The sequence below is a fragment of the Taeniopygia guttata genome, chromosome 7 (genome assembly GCF_048771995.1).
Source record: "Taeniopygia guttata chromosome 7, bTaeGut7.mat, whole genome shotgun sequence".
Classification (NCBI taxonomy): domain Eukaryota; kingdom Metazoa; phylum Chordata; class Aves; order Passeriformes; family Estrildidae; genus Taeniopygia; species Taeniopygia guttata.
Window position 1 is genome coordinate 38,295,756 of NC_133032.1, and position 22,647 is coordinate 38,318,402.

At 43.5% G+C, this 22,647-nt stretch overlaps 1 protein-coding gene across 2 annotated transcripts; it reads right to left on the reverse strand.

The window, feature by feature from the left end:
* Positions 1 to 877: 877 nt before the first annotated feature.
* Positions 878 to 22,562, reverse strand: PRPF40A (pre-mRNA processing factor 40 homolog A). Of its 2 annotated transcripts, XM_030278195.4 has the most exons (26): positions 22,081 to 22,560; positions 19,873 to 20,010; positions 17,337 to 17,417; positions 16,031 to 16,061; positions 15,795 to 15,817; positions 15,071 to 15,148; positions 14,884 to 14,994; positions 13,887 to 14,007; positions 13,414 to 13,438; positions 11,635 to 11,931; positions 10,267 to 10,375; positions 9,940 to 10,004; positions 8,810 to 8,974; positions 8,402 to 8,510; positions 7,790 to 7,940; positions 7,555 to 7,688; positions 7,065 to 7,179; positions 6,864 to 6,955; positions 6,641 to 6,757; positions 5,156 to 5,293; positions 4,134 to 4,229; positions 3,214 to 3,300; positions 2,998 to 3,094; positions 2,834 to 2,895; positions 2,082 to 2,216; positions 878 to 1,867 (listed from the first exon to the last, which is right to left on the reverse strand). In XM_030278195.4, the coding sequence occupies exons 1-26, from the start codon at positions 22,441 to 22,443 to the stop codon at positions 1,775 to 1,777; spliced, it is 3,033 nt and encodes a 1,010-aa protein (XP_030134055.4). In that variant the 5' UTR covers positions 22,444 to 22,560; the 3' UTR covers positions 878 to 1,774. The 2 variants fall into 2 exon arrangements, with proteins under 2 accessions (XP_030134055.4, XP_030134054.4); XM_030278194.4 differs by having other exon boundaries at positions 2,834 to 3,094; positions 22,081 to 22,562.
* Between the last annotated feature and the right edge of the window lie 85 nt (positions 22,563 to 22,647).

Genomic DNA, 22,647 nt, shown 5'->3' on the forward strand with positions numbered 1-22,647 from the left:
AGAATCAATTTGGCCAAAATTCCTTCCAGTTTCCAGGAGAGAATGCAGAGGTTGGGGCTGGCCACAGAAAAAGATGGGGCTGGGAAATAGGAAAACACCAAAAAAAAGCTGGAAAAATAAGCCTGAACTCAATTCTCTGGAAAGCTTTGTTTAAAAGCAGGCAGAGTTTCTTCCAGCAAACTGAATTAAGATGTTAAGAAAACCCCACCACTGGACTAACTGACATTCCCAGTTTTTTATTTTTAATGGAAAAATCAAGGCAAACCTTTTACAAGTGCTATTCCCTGAGGAACATCTTTCTCCTTGAATTTGTGTGAATGCAAGGGAAGAAGAGCACTGGGAGAAGTTCCTCCCTGTCAGACTCCAAATCCTCCTCCCAGCTGCCAGGACCTGCTGCCCTCCTGTTTTCCAAACCCTGCAGGGAAAAACCTGGAATATTCCAACCTGGATTTCCACACCAAACCCCCCCAAGTCCTGTTTGACCAAATCTAGGTGTTTTTTCCCCAGGCAATGGGTGATGAGCAATGACCCTTCAGGAGGAAACAGCAGGATTGGGATGTTCTTTCCCATCCCAAACCATTCCAGAAAATCCCAAAGCATCCCAGGAAAAAAATGGTTACAACCTCCTGCCTTGTATATTTCAAATTAACTCATTTCAATCTCAGGGTGTTCTTAAGGATTCTGAGCCTTGTAACCAGCCCAGCCACAAAATTCCCAGGATAAATGGATCCTTATGTGTTTATGCACTGGTAAAAGTGGTCAAAATTCAGGAAAAAACTCCTGAAAAGGGATCTACAAGTCTTCAAATCAGATTTTACGAGCGAGTCCGTGGCTCAGAGCTGTACAGAGTATTTAAGGAGAAATAAATACCAGTACATGCTAAAAGACAAGGTTTAATCATTGATAAAAATGTACAAAAATATTCCAAGGACAGCGGCTTCCCAATTTTCTCACCGAGTAGGGCCGGGGCACCTCCCTGAACGTGTTGGAAAACAGGGCTGGAGCTGCTTCTCCTCCCTCCTCGGGGCTGTGCAGGTACATTCTGCAGCAGGTTCTTAAGGCAACACATGGAATTGCGTTTAACATTGGATTTTTATTCCTAAGTTTTCGGAAGGGGGAGAGAAAAGGTGGAGAGAAACGCTGGAGTAAGAGCCAGGGCCGGGCCGGGCTGGGATTTTGGGAATGCCGAGGTGCTCCTGTCCCACACGCTCCCTCTGCTGGCACAGCACAATTCCCATCCACAGCATTCCCTGGCATTTGGGATCGATGGAGTTGGGACACAGATCAGTCCTGGACAGAAGCCCCAGTGCCAAACAACCCCAAAATCCAGGGGATTGCAGAACACATCAAGACATGGATTCCTTACTCCTGCTGCCTTCCCCAAAAAAAATCCCACCCAAGCAAATCCATCGAAGAACAAAAGCACAAGGAATTAAATCAGGAGTTTTTTCCCCAAAGCTGAGCTGGGCTCTGCCCAGGCAGCCCAGGGTTGTTCCCTGCCTTGGGAAGGACACGGGAAAGTGCTTGGGGACACTGCTGCCACCTCTGTGTCCCCTCCAGGGGATCCCATCCCGCCCCGCAGCTCCAGGCCAGGCACAGCTTTGCCCTCAGAATTCCATGGATTTTTCTACTTTTGACTGGATTGAAGTGGTAAAAAACTAAAAGCCACCCTTGTTGTGGCCATGGGCCACCGGCCACCGGCCCCAGGGCCTTGCCCACACAAGGCTTGGTTTTATTTTGCCACCTGTAAACGTTTTTGGTATCAAGGATCTTCTCACTGATCTTCATCCAGCTGTTCCAAAAGAGTCCTCCTCTGTTTTTCCAGCTCCCCCTCGCTGAGCTCGCTGCCAGAGGTGTCCCAGTTTCCCTGAGGAGAGATGGGACAGGGTCAGGATGGGATCCTCAGCAGGGACACCCAGCCAGAGCTGCTCTGTGCCACCCAGAAACCCCAAATCCCAACTGGGGCACGGCAAAGAGCTCCAGGATCCTCAAGTGCAACCTGTGCCCTTTCCCAGAGCAAAGCCATGGAGCTGCATCCAGCAGAGCCCACAGCAGCAGGAGGAACAGGAAGCAGAGCTTACGGAATCTTTTCCAGGCCGTTTTTTAGTGGGGGATTTATGCTTGGACTCGGATCTCTGTCTGGCTCTTTCCTTCTCACTGTCCCTCTCTCTTTCCTTCTTGTCCTTCTCTCGTTCCACATCGGATTCTGGCGAATCCTGTGGGGAAAAAAAATGGGAATAGTGAATATTAATGTTGAATATTTTTAAGTCCAACTTCCATTTAAAGAATTGTGGAATCATGGAATGATTGAAGTTGGAAGGGACTTCAAGTCTCATCCCATTCCACCTCTGCCAGGGGCAGGGACACCTTCCCCCATCCCAGGTTGTTCCAGGTTGGGCCTTGGGCACTTCCAGGGATCCAGGAGCAGCCACAGCTTCTCTGGGCACCCTGTGGAAGAAGCCTGCCCACCCTCCCAGGAAGAAGTGAAGCTCTTGCTGCACTTTGGATTCTTTTGCTGCTCTTGTACAACTCAGAGCTTCCAGCATGACCCTGATGCTCAGGCAGGCACAAGGAATGGCAGAGATCCTTCCCAGCTCCCCCCAGCAGGGAGAACACCTGGATTTGCCAGGATAAACAGCAAATCCCAGGCTACTCAGGAGTCCTTCACCTGAGTTAAACCCTCCACACTCAGCAGTTTTAAGTGGTTCAGTATTAGGAATATGTAACACAGTTGTTATTTTGGCAGTTCCCCCCTCCAGTTTAATCCCAGTTTTTCCCTAGGATCACCCAGCTGGGTTGTCCATAACCAAACTGAAAATTGGGCTCCACTTACAGACTTGTGCCTCCTCTTCTTGCTCTTCTTCTTGTGTTTTTTGGACTTCTTGTAACTCCTCTCTGCAGCCACAGGGAGAAAGAAAAACCCCACAGGAATCAATGGATAAATCCCAAAGGAGAAGAGCACAGCTGGTGTAAAGCCAATCCCACCCCACCCCGTACCGGATTCGGCGCTGGAAGAACGCTCCGACACCGACCGCGACTCCGAGCGCTGCCGCTTCTTCTTGGAGTGGCTGTCGTCATCCTCAGACTCTGAGCCCTTCACACACAGCCCAGGGAAGAATTCATTAATTCAATTCAGTAATTCCATGGAATTCCAATCAATAATGGGAATTCCAGCACCGCCAGTGCAGAGGGAGGGGCTGCAGGGATACTCACGGAGCGGGAACGGGAGCGCTTCCGGTGATGTTTTTTGGATTTCTTCGAATGTTTCTTGGTCTTGGAGTGGTGGTGTTGACACTCGTGCTGTGGGCAAGGCAAGGAGGGGAGAGCTTGGAATTCCAGCAGGGATTGGCCTTGGAAAGGCCCTAAAATCCCAGCTTGTTCCACTGTGAGTAAGGAGAATTTTCCCAGAGCGGAGTGCTCCAACCTGGCCTTGGACAGTTCCAGGGATGGGGCAGTAAAACCTCATCGGCTCCTACAGCACATCCCAAAAATCTGATGGGATTTTTTTCCTCATCCAAGAAAGTTGGGAAGGGTTAAAAACTCCATCATCACCATTTCATGGCAGAACCACCTCATCAGCTCCTACAGGACATCCCAAAAATCTGATGGGATTTTTTTCCTCATCCACAAAAGCTGGGAAAGGTTAAAAATTCCATAAAATCGGCATTTAATAGGAGAACCATCTCATCATCTCCTACATCCCATCAGTTCTTTGGGATGTGCTGCTTCTCCTCATCCACAAAAGCTGGGCAAAGTTAAAAACTCCACAATCACCATTTCATGTCAAAATACCTAAAAATGGGCACTGCTGCCATGTTGGAGCTGCACTAAAGGCAGCCAGGAGCAGGGACAAACACCTGGATTCCCAAGGATCTGCGCCCTGGACCCAAACCCACCCCTTGCTCTGCCTAGTTGGGAATTATAGAATTAAAAGGCAAAATTTCAGTTCAAATTCTTCCAAACTGCGAGAAATGGAACAAAACCCCCAAGTGTGAGAGCTGAAAAAATCAAATTAATCTCCTGATATCACTTTATGGAAAAAAATTCCATTGAATCCTTCCCCTTTCCACTCAATGTAGGAGTAATTTTTCTTGTCTGTTGTCCAATGATTTCAAAAATAAAGGAATAATTACCTCAAGTACATGAAGGAAATCCTTGAATATCCTTTTCCTTTCAGATTCCAGGGTGATGTCTTCAAATGCTGGTTCCTTCACAAATCTGTCTCTGATCTGTCAGGAAAATTAATTCCATTAATGATATTCAAAGAAATTAAATTATAAATTTATTAAAATAGAAGAAATAGAAGAAAATAATAAAATATAATGTAGCAAAGATAATGGCAATAAGAAATAAAAAAACCAGTACAGAATAATAATAACAATTATATAAATAATAACGAATAAAGATAAAAAGGAATAATAAAAATTAGGCATAATAAAAGTAATAACAAAAATAAGACATAAATAAGAAATAAGAACTAAAAATAAAACTAAAACCCTGAATAAATAAAAATAAGGAAAAATAAAAACAATAATAATATAAATATGAAGAAATAATAAAAGTAAAAATAAAAATATATAAGAAAAATAAGAAAAATAATAGAAAAATGAAAAAATAAAGAGAATAATTTTAGAAAAATAATTTTTAAAAAAATTATTTTCACCAGTTGAAAAGTCCCTGAAGTGCTACAAGGCTAAACTTTTAATCCCAGATTTCCAAGCAAATCCCGAATTTCCAGTGTTCAGGGAAGCTCTAACTCGTGGAAACATGGAGAATCCCACTGTTTCCCTGCACATTCCATTTAAGCTTAAAAAAACCCCAAATATTTATATAAATTATCCTTGGAAAGGAAAGGTTCTCCAGGGTATTTTACCTAGAACGAAGTTTATACTTCTAAATAATTTCAATTAACTTTGGGGCAGTTGTGGCATTTTTTGTTTTTTTTTTTTTTCCCAGTTCTTTTAGGATGTTTTTGTTTCTAAAGGATGAACCTTTTCCCACCCAATTTTCCTGAAGGAACCACAGGTGTTTATGGAGTTTTGAAGCCCCACCAGCAGAACCAGGGAGAGGCTGGCGAAGGTGGGTTTTTTTAGGGATTAGCAGGGAGCTGTCTGGGAATTTGGGAATGCTTTTCCCAAGGAATTCTCATCCTTACATCCTCCCAGACAGCATCCAGCTCGATGGGGGGGGTGGCTTGTTTCAGCATGCTCTTGAAGGCTGATTCCTTCCTCTTCATCTTCCGGGCCTCCTCCTTCTCCCGCTCCCGCTCCCGCGCTTCCGCCTTCTCCAGCAGCTGCGGGGATCAAAGGCAAGGGAAAGAATTCCATTTATTGGGATTTCGGCACACTTCACCCTCACAGCCGTGTCTGAGTCACTCAGAAATAAATTCATTTATTGGGATTTCGGCACAGTTCACCCTCACAGTTTGTTGGAACTCAAAACGTCCCTCAGACAGTTTTGGAGGTTCCAGGCCCAGGTCAGAAGCATTTGAGACCCTGGCAGGCAGCTGGAAACAGCTGGGATTTTGGGTTTGAGCCATGGAATGAGTTACCAACCTTGCAGGAAGAGCAAGGAGTCACAAAAGTTTAGATATTAGAGTAGAAGTAGTTATAAAGTAGAGGGAAGAATTTCTGAGTGCTGTACAGGGGGGTTTGGTTTTGTACATGGGGGTCAGAGGTTTAAGATGGAGGGATTTGGGCCTGCCCTGTCTTCCCTCTTTCCCCTTCCTTATCTCCATGTTCTTGGCGATGTTGGCACTCACAGATTGGTTTAGAGTAGAAAGGCACCATTTAATATAGGTAATGGGCATTGGGGAAAAACTGTACCCATGTAACACGTAATGTACCATATAAAATATAGAAAAGCACCATTTAATATAGGTATTGGGGAAAAATTATAAACATTTAACACGTGATGTACCATATAAAAGACAGCAGCAGCCCTCAGCGAGGGGAGAAAAGAAAAGACAAGAGTCAAAAAAGATGTCAGGGTGTGTGTGTGCCTCTGCCTGAGCTGTGAGCAAACCACAGCAGCTCCAGAAGAAAATCTTTTAGATAATTTGCAATAAACTGCCTTGAGACTGAACAACAGAGACTGCTGAGCCTTTCTTTGGAAGCTCGGGCTGGAGGAGAGACTTTTCCACCACACGGAACCCCTGAACCAGGCCGGGGTTCTGACAACAGTTGTGTCTGAGTCACTCAGAAATGACAAGGAAATTAATTGCTTTTCCTATACTTAATTAATAAAAACGATGATATTAAATTACTTCATCAAAAATTAATCAATTGTTTATTTTTCCAAGCGTGGAATTGGTGTTGATGAAAATCCAATGATGCAAAATTACAGAACCACCCGAATCAGGAGGAATTTTAATGTACAAACAGGAGAGCATCACTGAATTCCTGTCCAAGAGTTCCTCAAGTTTAGGAATGTTGGCTGCTTGGATTAAGGTTTGTTTTTATTTTGGCAACTGAAATCAGTTAAGGAGCCCCAAATAACAGAATATTCCTCAAATATTATTATTTTATTAGTTAGAAAATAAACCCTAATTTGTGTTTGGAGAAGGGATTTTCTATCCTCATTACCCAGATATCCCAACAAATTAATTAATTAATTAATTAATGTATTAATTAATACTTACACTGTTGAAAGCCAGCTTGATGTTCCCTGCATCCAACGTGGTGGCTCTTTTAGTGGAGCTGATAACAGTGACAAAATCCTCAAAGGAAGTGTTCACTTCCACCACAAATCCTTTATCCTGGAAAAAACAGCTCCTTTGGTGTGAGGGACATGGGGAATTCCCCCAATTCCAAGGAAAATCCCAGCTCCCTTGGGTGGGAAAGGAGGAGGCAGGTAATGCTCACCTTTAAGATGTCTTTAATTATCTTCTTCTCATCGTGGTAACGAGCTTTTAAATCCTCCACGTAAAACTTGAACAGGTCAAGTGCAGTTGATCCTGAGGGAGGGTTTAGTTAAGCCACAGGTCAGGTTTAACCCCAGAGCAGCATTTTTAGGTGTTGAAGAACAGGAATAATTGCTCAAATCCCAGGATTTCCCCTCCTTACCAGGCTGGCCGAGCATGCTGGTGAACCTGATGTCGGAGCTGATGGCTGGGTACAATTCCATCCAGGAGGACATGGAGTGCAGCTGCCCGTGCTCGTGCAGCTCATCCAGAAACAGCTGCAAAAAACAAGGAAAGTGGGAATTTGGAGTCACTCCTCCAGCTTCTCCCTGGTACCAGCTGGGATGGATTGGCTGGGTAACTGCAATTCCGTTCTTGTTCCAACAGGATTGAAAAATCCCCTTTTCTGTTGTTCTTCCTGCTTTTCCCCACCACCTACAACGTTCCAGCTGAATTTCCTTCCCATCCAGGCCTATTCCCTCTGATTTTTCCCTACTTTTCCAGCTCTCCAAGCAGAGAAAATGCCACAGCCCCACAACTGAGGCTTTAAACACCCCCTTGAATCAACCCTCAGAAAAAAAAAAAAAGACCCACATGGACTATCCCATGATATCCCATGGGATTTTTAGGACAGAATCCCAATTTCCACCAACCTGGAAAGATTCCCTGTTTTTACGTTGCCTCCTCCTTTCCCTCAGCAAACTTTTCTGTTTCTCTTCCTCCTCCTCTTTTTCCAAGGCCCTGATATGTTCCTCAAAACAGATCAGGGCATCCTCCTTATCCATGTCTAGCGAGAACACAGGGAGAAGGGGGGGAAAAAATCAGGTTATTCCTTCCAAGTCAGGAAGAATCCTCCTCCCCCAAGAATTCCCGAGCCCACGGCCATACTCTGGAGCTCCTCATCCTCGGCAAAGGTGGGGTTGTCCATGAGGTACTGCTGGGCCTCCGACCAGGTGGTGCAGTAGGTGACGTTGGCCATGTTATCCAGGATGTTCTTCAGAGCTTCCCAGTTCCTCTTCCGCAGCTGCTTGGCTTGTTCCTGAGGGGAAAAGTTTCTTTTTTGGGCTCAGTTTGAGGTGGTTTGGACAGAAATGTAAGGTATCTAGTGTGTTCTCCAAGAAAATATGAGAGTAATATTTAATTGATACAAAATCATGGAATTCTAGAGTGGTTTGGGTTGGAAGGGTCCTAAAAGCTCATCCCATTCCAACCTCCTGCCTGGGACAGGGACCAGGTTGCTCCAAGGCCCATCCTTGGACACAAAACAACACAATTTTTCCATCTTATTATTATTTCACAGATTCAGAATAAAATCCATCATGTGATTGATTAAAATCCTCTGAAAACACAACACATGGTAAAATCAGCAAGAATAAATCTCAATAAATCCCCAAACCTCCCCTAAAAACTGCTGTTCATCTGCCATAAAGCCTCAAGCACAGGCCTGAAGTGATTGAGGAACAAGTGAGGAGATGCTGGATGGATTTGAAGGGAATTTACCTTCTCCTTCTTGGACAGGAAAAACAGAACATCCTCATAAATCTCCAGCCGGTCCCGCTCGGATATGGCATTCCACACTTCCATCTCCCCAAACATCTGTTCAGCTTTTCTGGGCAAGACAAACAAAAAACACACAATTTTATTTTCATTTCTTGGTGACTAAATTATCCATCAAGTCCCCACAACATCAGGGAGGGCTCTGTTCCAAGTAGGAACACTTTTGATAGGAATTCTCCTTGATTTTCCCTCTTGGGAAGTGTTGGTTTTGTTGGGTTTTTTTGGGGTTTTTTTTGGTATCTTTTGAATTTTTCTAAAGGAAGGAAAAATCTAAAAATGGAAGTGGATGCCACTCCAAGCACTGCATCCCATGAGGATTTTAATCCCAGATTTTTATCCCAAGTCTCTTACTTGTATCTGGTGGTGGATGTCATCTTCTCGTGGTTTTCCAGGAAGCGCTGGAAGGATTCCTTGGCTTCCTTGTACTTGGATCTGGCTTCTTCCTTCTCCTCCTTCTCTGTCTGAACTTTGTAGGCATTAAAGGCCTGCTTCTTTTCACTCAGTTTTGCCAAAGCACTTCCCAGGAAAGGAAAGGAAAGAGCAATGTTATTTAGTAATCAAAAAAAAAAAAAAAAAAAAAAAAAAAAATCAGGAAGAGAAGACAAAGAAAATCAGAAAAGGAAAATCAGGAAAAATAATTAAAATTTGAAAAAGTAAATGGAAAATCAGAATGAAAAAAGAAAGAGAATTGGAATGAAAAAAGAGAATAGAATCGGAATGAAAAAAGAGAATCGGAATGAACAAAAAAAGAGAATCAGAACAAAAAAAGAGAATCGGAACAAAAAAAGAGAATCAGAACAAATAAAGAGAATCAGAACAAAAAAAGAAAGAAAATCAGAACACAAAAAAGAGAAAGAAAATCAGAACAAAAAAAAGAAAGAAAATCAGACCAAAAAAGAAAGAAAATCAGAAGAAAATAAGAGAATCAGAACAAAAAAAGGAAATCAGAATCAAAAAAAAAAAGAAAGAAAATCAGAAGAAAAAAAGAAAGGAAATCAGAACAAAAAAGAAAGAAAATCAGAACAAAAAAAAAAAAAAAAAGGAAAATCAGAACCAAAAACAAAAAAAGAAAATCAGAACACCAGGAAAAAAAAAAAAAAAAAGAATGCCAGGGGAAAAAAAAAAAGATCCCTAAAAAACCAAGGGCAATCAGAAAAAGTGGAAGAAGAAAATAAGAAAATTAATAAGAAAATAAGAAATTAAGTAAGGAAATCAAAACCAGAAAGCAAAAGTCAACAGGTTTGAATACTTCAGATTTGAGATAAAATGAATCTGAACATTTTAATCCCCAAATCAAGATAAAATTCCACACTCTTTCCCAATAAAAACGAAGCTGTTGGAAGCATTTCCTTATGGAGGAAATGAAGACAATTCCCTGCCAACGACACAAGTGCAGGAGTATCTGTTGCTGACAGAACTTTGGATTATTTGGAAGTAAATTCCCTAAAAAAGGGTTTGTGTGGAATTAAAGGACTCAGTACCTGTATCTGGGGTCATTAATGATCATTTTCATGGCCTGCTCCCAGGAAGCATTGGATGGAACTCGCTGTGAAAATAGGAATTTATGGGTGAATCAGACCTGGAATTAACATCCATCAAGGAACAACTCCTTAAAATCAGCCATGGGGAAAAGAAAAAAGAACATTTGATTTTTAAGCTAAAATAATATTTCACTGCCATGTTCTTTTCCTTCACTTCCTCAAGAGTGAGGAATTCTTCCCCAAGAAAATCAAGTAAAACCTGGCAAATAAATAGAAATAAAACCAGGTGTTGTAGTTCAATAAAACATTAATAACTGGCCCAAATACCTTTTCTTTTAGCAGTTCTTTAAATGCTTGTTTGGCCTCTTCCTTTGTGTTCCACGTGTAGGTTTTTTTAACTGGTTGGGCATCCTCATCCTCCTTCTTTGCAGCAGCACTAAAATAAAAAGAGTTTTATTGTTTCAACATTTTTTCCTAAGTTAGACGCACTGAAGAGTCAAAAACCACCACAGAATGAGTTTTCTAAATAGCAACTCCAAGTAAAAAAATAATAATTCTAATAATTCATACAAGGCTTTTCTTTACAGGCATAACTGATGAAAAGGAGATAAAAAAAGTGAATAACTGAGGCAAAATATTTCCCTCCTGCAACTGGCTGCCTGCTAAGGTTATATCTAGAAATTATTCCTAAAAATATAATGCTGAAATTCAGCAGGAATATTAATATTTTATATAAAAATATAAAGAAGTGCATAAAAATGGGCTTTTTCTCCTTAATTACGTCCTGCTGCCTAAAATCCTCCACAGTATTTCTTTTTTTTTTTTGAATGATAAAAATCCTAAGCTATAATTTTCCACATAATAGATTTTTCATTATTAAAAAAAAAGGAATGCTGTCTGGAACAGATAAAAATCCCTCTAGTATGTTATTTTCTTCGGGTGATAACCAATGGCACAGATCCATGGAAAAGGAGCATAAATAGGTGCCTTAATGGCACGCTGGGAAATTCTTACAGATACTGGAAAATCCATGGAATGATCCTGTCACTGACGCTGCTGAGAAATGAAAAACTGCAGCAAAATCTTGAGGCTTCGTGAATTATCATGGAATCATGGAATTACTCCATGAATTATCATGGAATTATGGAATTACTCCATTAATTCCATGAATTATCATGGAATCATGGAATGGGGTGGATGGGAAGGGACAGTAAGGCCCACCCAGTTTCATGGGCAGGGACACCTCCCACTGTCCCAGGCTGTTCCCAGTAAATTATTCATTCCCTTGAAGAACTTGCTTTAAATGTCCTACAGGTTTGTGGGAAGATCTTGGTGCTTGGGATGGGAATCATGGAACGGGTTGGATGGGAAGTGACATTAAGGATCATCCCAATCCAACACTTCCCACTGTCCCAGGCTGCTCCCAGTAAATTATTCATTCCTGTGTGTTTCCCACAGGTTTGTGGGAAGATCTTGGGTGCTTGGGATGGGAATCATGGAATGGTGGGACATTAAGGATCATGCCAATCCAACCCTCCATGGCAGGGACACCTCCCACTATCCCACACTGCTCCAACCAGGCCTGGGACACTTCCAGGGACGCTGAGGCAGCCACAGCTGCTCTGGGAACGATGCCCCGTGATACCCCACCCAAACCCACGTTCCCAGAGCTGCCATCCATCCCCTGGCACTCACTCTCCCGCGCCCTCTTGCTTGGCCGCCTCATCCGTGGTGGCCGCGGCGGTGTCGGTGCCGCCATCCTGCGTGCCGGGCGCGGCGCTGCCCTGGCCCTGCTCCTCGGCCGTGGCTGTGCCGGTACCGTCCGTGTCCCCCGTGGTGGCGGCCGGGGCTGGGTCCCCCTCAGGAGCGGCTCCCGCCGGGGCAGCCGTGGTCGCCGCCGCGCCGTCGGCCGCCGGAGCCGCGCCGGCCCCGCTCGGGGTGTCCCCGGCCACGGCCACAGCCGAGGCGGCGGCCGCATCCTCCGGCTTCGTGCTGGGGACAAAAACAACAGTGGTCACCCCAATTGAGTCAATCCCAAATTAGAGACATTGGTAGTTAAAGTTAGAGGTAGGGTAATTACCCGTTCTCAGTCCAAAAAACAATCCCAAACCTGCAGGCACCGGCCTTGGGGATTTAGGGTAGAGGGGCAGCTTAGGGATGTGGGGGAAGTGGGGAATGAGGGGTTTAGGGTGAGGTAAAGACTCGGAAAAGGTTCATAGGCACTCAGGGGAAAGGGTGAAAGACCCTCGGGGAAAAGAGCCTGAAGACCCTCAGGAAAAAATGGGATCTGAAGGCCTCCGGGGAAAAAAACAGTTGAAGATCCTCAGGAGAAAAAGAGCATGAAGGATCCCAGGAAGAAAAGGGATCTGAAGGCTCCCAGGAAGAAACAGGTTGAAGATCCTCAGGAAAAAACGGAGCTGAGGGCCCTCAGGAAAAAAGGGATCTGAAGGCCTCCGGGAAAAAACGGTTGAAGATCCTCAGGAGAAAAAGGGCTTGAAGGATCCCAGGAAAAACAGGGTCGAAGAGTCTCAGGGCAAAAAAGGGCTTGAAGAGCCTCAGGAAAAAAGGGATCTGAAGGCTCCCAGGAAAAAAAGGATCTGAAGGCTCCCAGGAAGAAAAGGGTTGAAGATTCTCAGGAAAAAAAGGAGCTGAGGGCCCTCAGGAAAAAAGGGATCTGAAGAGCCTCAGGAAAAAAAGGGATCTGAAGAGCCTCAGGAAAAAAAGGGATCTGAAGAGCCTCAGGAAAAAATGGGGCTTGAAGAGCCTTGGGGAAAAAAGGGCTTGAAGAACCTCAGGGAAAAAAAAGGGTTGAAGAGCCTTAGGAAAAAAAGGGATCTGAAGGCTCCCAGGAAGAAAACGGTTGAAGATCCTCAGGAAAAAAAGGAGCTGAGGGCCCTCAGGAAAAAACGGGATCTGAAGGTTCCCAGGAGAAAAAGGAGCTGAAGGCTCCCAAGAAAAAAAGGGTTGAAGATCCTCAGGAGAAAAAGGGCTTGAAGAGCCTCAGGAAAAAAAGGATCTGAAGGCTCCCAGGAAGAAAAGGGTTGAATATCCTCTGGAAAAAAGGGTCGAAGAGCCTCAGGGAAAAAAAGGATCTGAAGGCCCCTGAGAAAAAATGGGTTGAAGACCCTCAGGAATAAAGGGATCTGAAGGCTCCCAGGAAAAAAAAGGAGCTGAAGGTTCCCAAGATAAAAAGGGTTGAAGATCCTCAGGAGAAAAAGGGCTTGAAAAGCCTCAGGAAAAAAAAAGGATCTGAAGGCTCACAGGAAGAAAAGGGTTGAAGATCCTCAGGAAAAGGGTTTGAAGGATCCTAAGAAGGGTTTGAAGACCATCAAGAAAAAAAGGGGTTGAAGACCCCCAGGAAAAGTTCAAAGACCCTCAGGAAAAAGGTTTAAACTTCCTCAGAAATGGTTTGAAGATCCCCAGTAAAGGCTTAAAGGCCCTCAGGACAAGATTAGCATAATATTAAAAATGTACCTGTTTTCTTCAGCTTTAATCATTGCTAGAGGAAAAAAAGGAGAAAAACAATTAAAATATAGATTTTTAATAGTTCATATAAACAGAAAGTTCTGGTAATTCTTGATTTAATAAAAGCAAAGTTTTAAATGTTTTTGTTACTACCAAAAATATTAATGTTTGTGTCCTTCAAAGATGAAATCAATCAAGATTAAAATAAAGTTTAGAAATGCCATTATGGGAAGATTGGGGAATATAAAAATGACAGTTTGGTTTAAAATAATTCTTTTAATTCATAAAAAGGTAGTTCAAAGACCAGAAAGAAAGTCAGGATTATTGAACAGAATTTTAAGAAAGGAAATATTTAAACTACTGCTGCCTATTCTTTTTCTCCACAATTATTCTTTTCCCCCAGCTGATTTTGTTGATACTTACATCAATAATACAATTAATTAATAGATATTTATAAAAACACAAGTCCAGCAGCCTTTTACCTTCAAGATCCTCCAGCTCTTTGGGTTTTGCCCAGCGGGATTCCTTTGTTTGGGAATTGTAATAATAAGGCTTCCCAGAATCTGATTTATACTCCTTCCAGGGACACTTGGATAACAATTGCTGAGGGAGAGAAAACAGATTTTCCAAGGAAAATCTTTAGTAATTCCTTAAATAAGCAATTAGGAACAACATTAAGTGGGATAATTATGGGGCACAAGACTTTTGGTGTATTAAAGTTGCATTCCTGGAGCTCTTTCTTCCTGAAATTTCTTCCGATTAAGGAAAAAAAAAATCAACAAAATTCCAAGTTTTCCCATTTTTTCCTTTGTGGGTTTAGTTTTGCTTAACGTTTATTTTCAGTTCTCAGCTACAAACTTCAAATATTCCTCAGGAAAACAGAAAGATTGGCTAAGAAGTGAAAATAAATCACATTGGATCAATTTGATTTGATATTACCCAACATGAATAAACCAGGGTAATTCTCAGGAATGTCTTGTGTATTTTAAGAGCATTAATTTGACCAAAATGGCAATTTTTAGGTGTTTTTTTTCTTCTCTTTATTATTTCTCTGTTACTTCTCTAAAAAAAGTGAAAATAAATCACATTGGATCAATTTAATTTGATATTCTCCAACAAGAATAAACCAGGGGAATTCTCAGGAATTTGCTGTGTTTTTAAGAGCATTAATTTGACCAAAATGGCAATTTTTAGGTGTTTGTTTCTTCTCTTAATTATTTCGCTATTACTTCTCATAGTAATTAAAAAATACACATTTTTAATTAAAAAAAAAAACTATTTAAAAATAAGGAAAATGATGAATTTTGGCCACTTTGCACCTTCAGGTTCTCCCAACATAAGGAGAAAAATCCAAGTATTTTAGGAACACTTCTTATTGGAAGAGTTTGCTCCCGTTGCTTCAGGCAGAATTCTCCCTGCTGCAGTTTGGAAATCCTGGTGTTGCCACAACATCCCAGAATTAATTTGGGATTTGGTTACCTCAGCAGGGGTTTTGAGGTCATCTGGCTTCTCCCACGTGGACTGCTTGGTCTCGGTGTTGTAGTAGTAAGTTCTTCCATCCGGGGACTTGTGCTCCGTCCACGTGGATTTCTGGGAACATTCCAAGCCGAATTAATAATGATGTGAAAAACGGGATGGAATTCCATAAAACCAGCGGGATACAAACCTGCTTGGAGTGCTCCTCGCTGGCAGAGCTGCTGCTGGTGGAGCTCTGCTGGACTGTGGAGACCACGGGATGTGTTGTCTGAGGGGGAGACAAAACAGGGCTTGGGAAATTAATTTCACCCCAATATCCTGGATTTTCCAACTGGTACAGCAGCACAGGGAGACAAATTCACACATAAACTCAGTATTTTTCCCAAAAACTTCCTTTTTTGGGAGCGGAGCTGCTCAACTGCCACATTCCCAAGGCCTGATTCCCACCAGGAATCAGTGCAAGTGAAGGGTCAGAGTACAACAAGCTCAAGCCACAATTCCAGCAGCACTCCCTCTTCCCAAATCTTGAGGAAAATTTGTTCCCTGAGCTCACTCACACCACACTTCTGCTGCTTTCCGTGGCCAGTTTTCCCAGGAATTCCCTGGAATCATCTGCATCCACCTGCTGTGGATCCGGGATTGGATATGGCCAAGGAAAACTGGATTTCCTGACAGGCCAATGGGCAGGATGGAAATCTCATGGAAATAACGTGGATAGCATCTATTTAATAATTAATTAATAATTGGGACAAGGCCCACAGATTTCAAGGAACAACCAAAAACTTGGAAAAATGCAGGGGAAAAGAAAGGGAGGAAAAACTTGAATTAAGGTTTTCCTTTAAACCCCTAAAACCAAGTTTGCCCCACACACCACACTGGAATTCCAACCTTCTGGAATTGTGCTTTCCACATACCTGAGTCCCAGGAGGGGTCACTCCTGAAAAACAAGTAATTAAAAATTAATTAAAGGTCTGGTGGCTTCATTTTTCTAAAAATTCCACCATGTGTCCATAGAAAAAAAATGTCCTGGGCACCAATGGAGATTCCAGGACTGAAATGCTCCATTCCATTTTAGGGAAGAGTGGGATTTTTTAATGTTTCAGCTGATTTTGGTTAAGTATTTTGAAATTATATCAAGTTGTTAACTTACCTACTTGTGCATCCATGCTGTTCACGCCTGGCTGTAAAAATAATTAATTAAAACAATTAAACATTTAGACAATTAAATTTAAATAATTAATTCCCAGGGAATTAAGTCCTAAAAAAAATTCCAATATTCATTATCCAAACAAGGCCTTTCTGCTACAAAAGGCTAATTCCTTATATAAGGATTCCTGCTTCCCTCTTAATTATTCCTGCTCCTTAAATAACCAATTAGGAACAACATTAAGTGGGATAATTATGGGGCACAAAGCTTTGGGTGTATTAAAGTTGCATTCCTGGAGCTCTTCCAGTTAAGGAAAAAAAAAAAAAATCAACAAAATTCCAAGTTTTCCCATTTTTTCCTTGTGGATTTAGCTTTGGTTAAGGTTTCTTTTCAGCTCTCAGCTACAAACTTCAAATATTCCTCAGGAAAACAGAAAACTTGGTTAAAAAGTGAAAATAAATCACACTGCATCTATTTGATTTGGTATTATCCAACAGGAATAAACCAGGAAATTCCCAGGAATTTGTTGTGTGTTTTAAGAGCATTAATTTGACCAAAATAGTAATTTCCAGGAATTTTTAATGTATTTTAAGAGCATTAATCTGACCAAAATACTGATTTTTAGGAATTTCACTGCTTCTATTCAGCACGGCAAAGGTTTGTGCTCAGCACTACAGGAAATTCCATAGGAATTTCGGGATTTAAATCTGCATGGGAAAAGAAAACATAAAAATAATTTATTTCTTTTTAAGTGAATCCCTTAAGTGCGGACTAAATTTATTTCTTAAGAACAGGATTTAATTAAATTTTTTTCCCCCTCAGAGATTTCACCTGTATTTTAACTTTTCCCTCTCCATTTCCACCCAAAGAATTTCTCATTCCTTGAGCCATTCCATCAATTTTTATACTCAGCTGAATTTCAGGAAGTTTTAATAAAAAAATCTCTTTCTAATGAATTCAAATATCTTTAATATTGAATTAAAACTCTTTAAAAAATACAATTTAAGAGAAAAGAATCTCTTTGTCAGACAATTTAACAATCCAAGGTCACAGTAATTCCTGCCAAACTCCATGAAGTGAAGGATAAGGAATGAAAGGAAAACTTAAAGGAGTTTAAAGACTGATGAAAATCACAAAAATCTTATTTTACAATCATTCAAGAGCTACATAAAACTCCACTGTAATGAAAAATACATTTAAAATTTAAATTCTTATTTTCTAATTAAAGAAAGCAAAGAGTGATCAACAACAACTGCTAAAAAGAGATTTAAAAACTGAAAAAAAAAAAAAAAAAAGAAATGAAACTCACAGGAACCGTGGGCTGCATGGCAGCCTGGGACATGTGGGACATCATCATTCCAGGCATCACCGACTGCATCATTCCAGGCATCTGGAATTCAAGAGCATTTCCCATCCATTTTATCATGTTCTCAACACAAAATACAGTATTTCTATTAAAAAGCCATTATTTGATACTTATTTTTTAATTAAAAAAAAAAAACAAAACAAAACAACCCAAACATCCCTCTTAGGCACGGAAAAATAAATTAGATTTGTGGGATTGTGATTTCTTTCATCCCATTCCCACTAAATTGGGGTATTTCTATTAGGAATGGCGTGTCCAAATTCCAAAGTTGGATAAGAAACAACAAAAAAAAAAAAATTTAAACTCCAAAGGAACAATAGCAGCTGATGTGGGATGTGATCCCATTGCTGAAATCCTGAGAAAGCAGGAATTGCAAACTGGGAATGATTCCTGCAGAATTCCAAAGCCACGGAACAAAGGAACAAAGGAACAAAGGAGAGGAGAACTCCCAGGTGTGACATTTACCTTCAGCTTTTTGCTCTCCATCAACCAAAAAGTCCTGAGTGGCTCCCTAAATTATGAAATATTGACATATTCCCTGGCTAAGGGTGGGAATTGTGGAAAAGGAGGTACAAAAAAAAAAAAAAAAAGCAGAGAAATAAACCAGATTTTTAACTTCACTTCCTAATGAGCACACACAGTGCTAATGAGTCAAACCCTCCTTGTTTTTTAAAAATTGTTTTATTTTTACCCCAGAACTGCAAATCCCTACTGAAAAACAAAAATTCCTACCAAGCCTTTGCAGACCAGCTGAAGGAAAATATGGATGCTGTGTCCAAGGAATTGCAAAGAAGAGGATTTGTCACCACATTTGGGTTTTTCCCGAAGTTTAATCCTCCCCTGCCATCCCTGCCTCTCTTCCATAATCCACCACCACCAGCAGCATCCCGAGGGCATTCATCATTCCCGGGATATTTATGATACCCACAAGGAGAATTATTTATTTCAGGACCTGAGGATTTCATCACAAACCACACAGGAAATGTGGTCAGTGAGAAGAAAAGCAGCCAAAAGCACTCGTGCCCGTGTCACCTGCCAGGGATTTTCCAATCCCATGGCATCAGGACACAGGGATTGGAAACCAACCTCTAGGATTCCAACAGAAATTCTGCCAAAAAAATTAAAAAAATCTGTATTTCTTTGTTTCTTCTCTTGCTGTAAACGTTCACGTGTGCGGGTGTAGGGATTGGCCAAGAATTAAAGGAACGTGAAGTCTCAAGGCAAATTTATTCCTTCAAAGTCTACAGGAAACTTTCAAAAAACGTGAATCAATCCCAAATTCTGGACTGAAAATTAGAGGTGCATTAAATTATCTGTTTCCATCCAAAAAAAAGACTTGACTCAATCCCAATCTATGGACTGAAAATTAGAGGTGCATTAATTATCTGTTCTCATTCAAAAAAAAGACTTGACTCAATCCCAATCTATGGACTGAAAATTAGAGGTGCATTAATTATCTGTTCCCATTCAAAAAAGACTTGACTCAATCCCAATCTATGGACTGAAAATTAGAGGTGCATTAATGATCTTTTCTCATTCCAAAAAACCTGAATCAATCCCAATCTATGGATTGATAATTCAAGTTACAGGTGCATCAATTACCTGTTCTCATTCCAAAAAAAAATCTTGCATCAATCCCAAATTATGGACTGATAATTAAAGTTAGAGGTACATTAATTACCCGTTCTCATTCCAAAAAAAAACTTGAATAAATCCCAAACTATGGATTGATAATTAAAGTTAGAGGTGCATTAATTACCCGTTCTCATTAAAAAAAAACCAAACCAAACAAAAAAACCCACTTGAAAAAATCCCAAATTACGGATTGAAAATTAGAGGTGCATTAATTATCTGTTTTCATTCAAAAAAATTTGAATCAATCTCAAATTACGGACTGATTAGAACTAAAGTTAGAGGTGCATTAATTACCTGTTCTCATTAAAAAAAAACCTGAATAAATCCCAAATTCTGGATTGAAAATTAAGAGGTGCATTACATTATCTGTTCTCATTCAAAAAGAAAAACTTGAATAAATCCCAAATTCTGGATTGAAAATTAAGATGTGCATTAAATTATCTGTTCTCATTCAAAAAAAAACCAAAAAAACTTGAATAAATCCCAAATTCTGGATTGAAAATGAGAGGTGCATTAAATATCTGTTCTCATTCAAAAAAAACCTGAATAAATACCAAATTATGGAATGAAAATTAGAGGTGCATTAACTATCTGTTCTCATTCAAAAAAACCCTGAATAAATACCAAATTATGGATTGAAAATTAGAGGTGCATTAATGATCTTTCCTCATTCCAAAAAAACTTGAATAAATACGAAATTATGGATTGAAAATTAGAGGTGCATTAAATTATCTGTTCTCATTCAAAAAAAAACCTGAATAAATACCAAATTATGGAATGAAAATTAGAGATGCATTAAATTATCTGTTCTCATTCAAAAAAAACAAAACTGCAATTGCCTTACCTGCCCCATCGGGGGTCCCCCCATGGGGGGCATCATCTGCGGCATCATCCCGTGGGGAACCGGGGGCATGTTGGGGGGTCTCTGCCCCATGGGGTGCATCCCCATCGGGGGGTAGTGCGGCATTCCCGGGTGGCCCATCTGGAAAACAACCAGGGAAAAATCAGCAGCACCCCAAACACACCCACCAGGGGGAAAAGGAGATCCCTTCCCTGGGCTTTTCAGTGATTCAAACACTCTGAGAGATTTCTGCTCCACCTTAAGATATAACCTGGGCAGAGTTTCCCTTTGGAAAATATATTTAGCAGGAGGAAAAAATAAATTAAATTATTGAACACACAATCCCAGAATGACCCAAATTCCTCCAGTTTCACCCTCTGGGACACCTTCCGCTGTCCCAGGTGTTCCAACCTGGCCTTGGACACTTCCAGGGATGAGGCAGCCTGGAATTCCACCCCAGGAATCCCCACCCTCACAGGAGTTGCTGGAGCTGGAAAAGGGACTGGAGCATCTCTGTGCCAGGAGAGGTTGAGGGAGCTGGGGCTGCTCAGCCTGGAGAGGAGCCCCAGCCCTGGCTGTCCCTGGGTGTCCCTGCGTGTCCCTCAGCATCCCTGTGTCCCCCCATGTCCCTGGGTGTCCCTCAGCATCCCTGTGTCCCCCTGTGTCCCTGGGTGTCCCTCAGCATCCCTGTGTCCCCCTGTGTCCCTGTCTGTCCCTGGGTGTCCCTCAGTATCCCTGTGTCCCCCTGTGTCCCTGGGTGTCCCTGGGTGCAGGGAAGGCTCCAAGCAGGGCCCAGCAATGGCACCAGAGGAACAGGCAGGGAGTGATGCTCAGGAATTGTGCACAGGAGCAGGAACTCCTTCCTTATGTGGGCACCGGGTGCCCAGAGTGGGTTTGGGGGGCAGGGACTGATGCCCAGGAAGTGTGCACAGGAGCAGGAACTCCTTCCTTATGTGGGCACCAGGTACCCAGAGAGGGTTTGATGGATAGGAATTGATGTCCAGGAAGTGCCACCTGCACAGGAGCAGGAATTCCTTCCTTGTGCAGGTGACAGCTGCCCAGACAGGGTTTGGGGGGCAGGGACTGATGCCCAGAGATGGTTTGATAGACAGGCAGTGATACCCAGGAATTCCACCTGCACAGGAGCAGGAACTCCTTCCTTGTGTGGGCGGCAGCTTCCCAGAAAGGGTTTGCTGGATAGGAATTGATGTCCAGGAAGTGTCACCTGGAAGTGCCACCTGCACAGGAGCAAGAACTCCATCCTTACGTGGATGACAGGCAAGGAGTGATGCCCAGAAAGTGCCACCTGCACACTACCAAGAACTCCTTCTCTGTGAGGGTGACAGGCAGGGACTAATGCCCAGGAATTCCACCTGCACAGGAGCAGGAACTCCTTCCTTATGTGGGCACCAGGTGCCCAGAGAGGGTTTGATGGGCAGGGACTGATGCCCAGAGAGGGTTTGACAGACAAGGACTGATGCCCAGGAATGCCACCTGCACAGGAGCAAGAATTCCATCCTTGTGCAGGTGACAGGCAGGGACCAGGAACCCCACCTGCACAGGAGCAAGAACTCCTTCTCTGTGTGGGTGACAGGCAGGGACTGATGCCTGGGAAGTGCCACCTGTACAGGAGCGGGAATTCCTTCCTTGTGGAGGTGACAGCTGCCCAGAGAGGGTTTCACAGACAAGGACTGATGCCCAGGAACCCCACCTGCACACTACCAGGAACTCCTCTGTGTGGATGACAGGCAGGGACCAGGAATGCCACCTGCACAGGAGCAAGAACTCCTTCTTTGCGTGGATGACAGGCAGGGACTGATGCCCGGGAAGTGCCACCTGCACAGGAGCAGGAACTCCTTCCCTGTGCAGGTGACAGCTGCCCAGAGAGGGTTTGATGGGCAGGGATTGATACCCAGGAATCCCACCTGCACGGGAGCAAGAACTCCATCCTTGTGTAGGTGACAGGCAGGGACTGATGCCCGGGAAGTGCCACCTGCACAGGAGCAGGAATTCCTTCCCTGTGCAGGTGCCATGTGCCCAGAGAGGGTTTGACACACAAGGCCTGACACCCAGGAACCCCACCCGCCCACCCCCCACAACTCCTCCCCTGTACGGTCACCACCTCCCACACACGATTCACCCCCCCTCACCGGGACCACCCCGCTGCCCCGGCGCTGCCGCCGGGCGGGAGCGGAGCAGGCGGGCACTGACCATGAGCGAGGCGCGGTCCACGGCGGCGGGCCGCATGGCGGGGCTGAGCAGCGAGCCGCCGCAGCGGCCGAGCAGGCGGCCGCGCAGGGGCGGGCGCGGCGCGGCGGGCCCGAAGGGCAGCAGCGGCTCGGGCTCGCCGCGAGGGGGCAGCAGCGGCGCCAGCAGGCTGACCGGCTTCCCCGCCGCCCAATCAGGGCGCGCCGCCAGCCGCGCGCTCTTCGGTGATTGGTCCGCGCCCGACCCCACCGGCCGCACCGCGTCGCCCGGAGTCAGCTGCATCAGCGGCGGAGGTTTCGGTAGAGAGAACGGTAGAGGCTGCGGGGAGGCGGCGGCGGTAGCGGTGGTGGAGTCGCCGCCGGACATGCTGGCGGGGAGCGGGGAGGCCCCGCGGCGGTGCGGGAGGCTCTGCCCGGAGAGCGGGGCGCGGAGAGGAGCGGCGGCTGCGGCGGCCGAGCGCGGGGCACGCCGGGAGAGCGCTCACGTGGGGCTGAGCAGGGCGGCACCAACAGCGCCGGGAGGAGGGGGTGGTTTCCCGCTCCGCGGTTCCAACTCGGCGGGAGGTGGCGG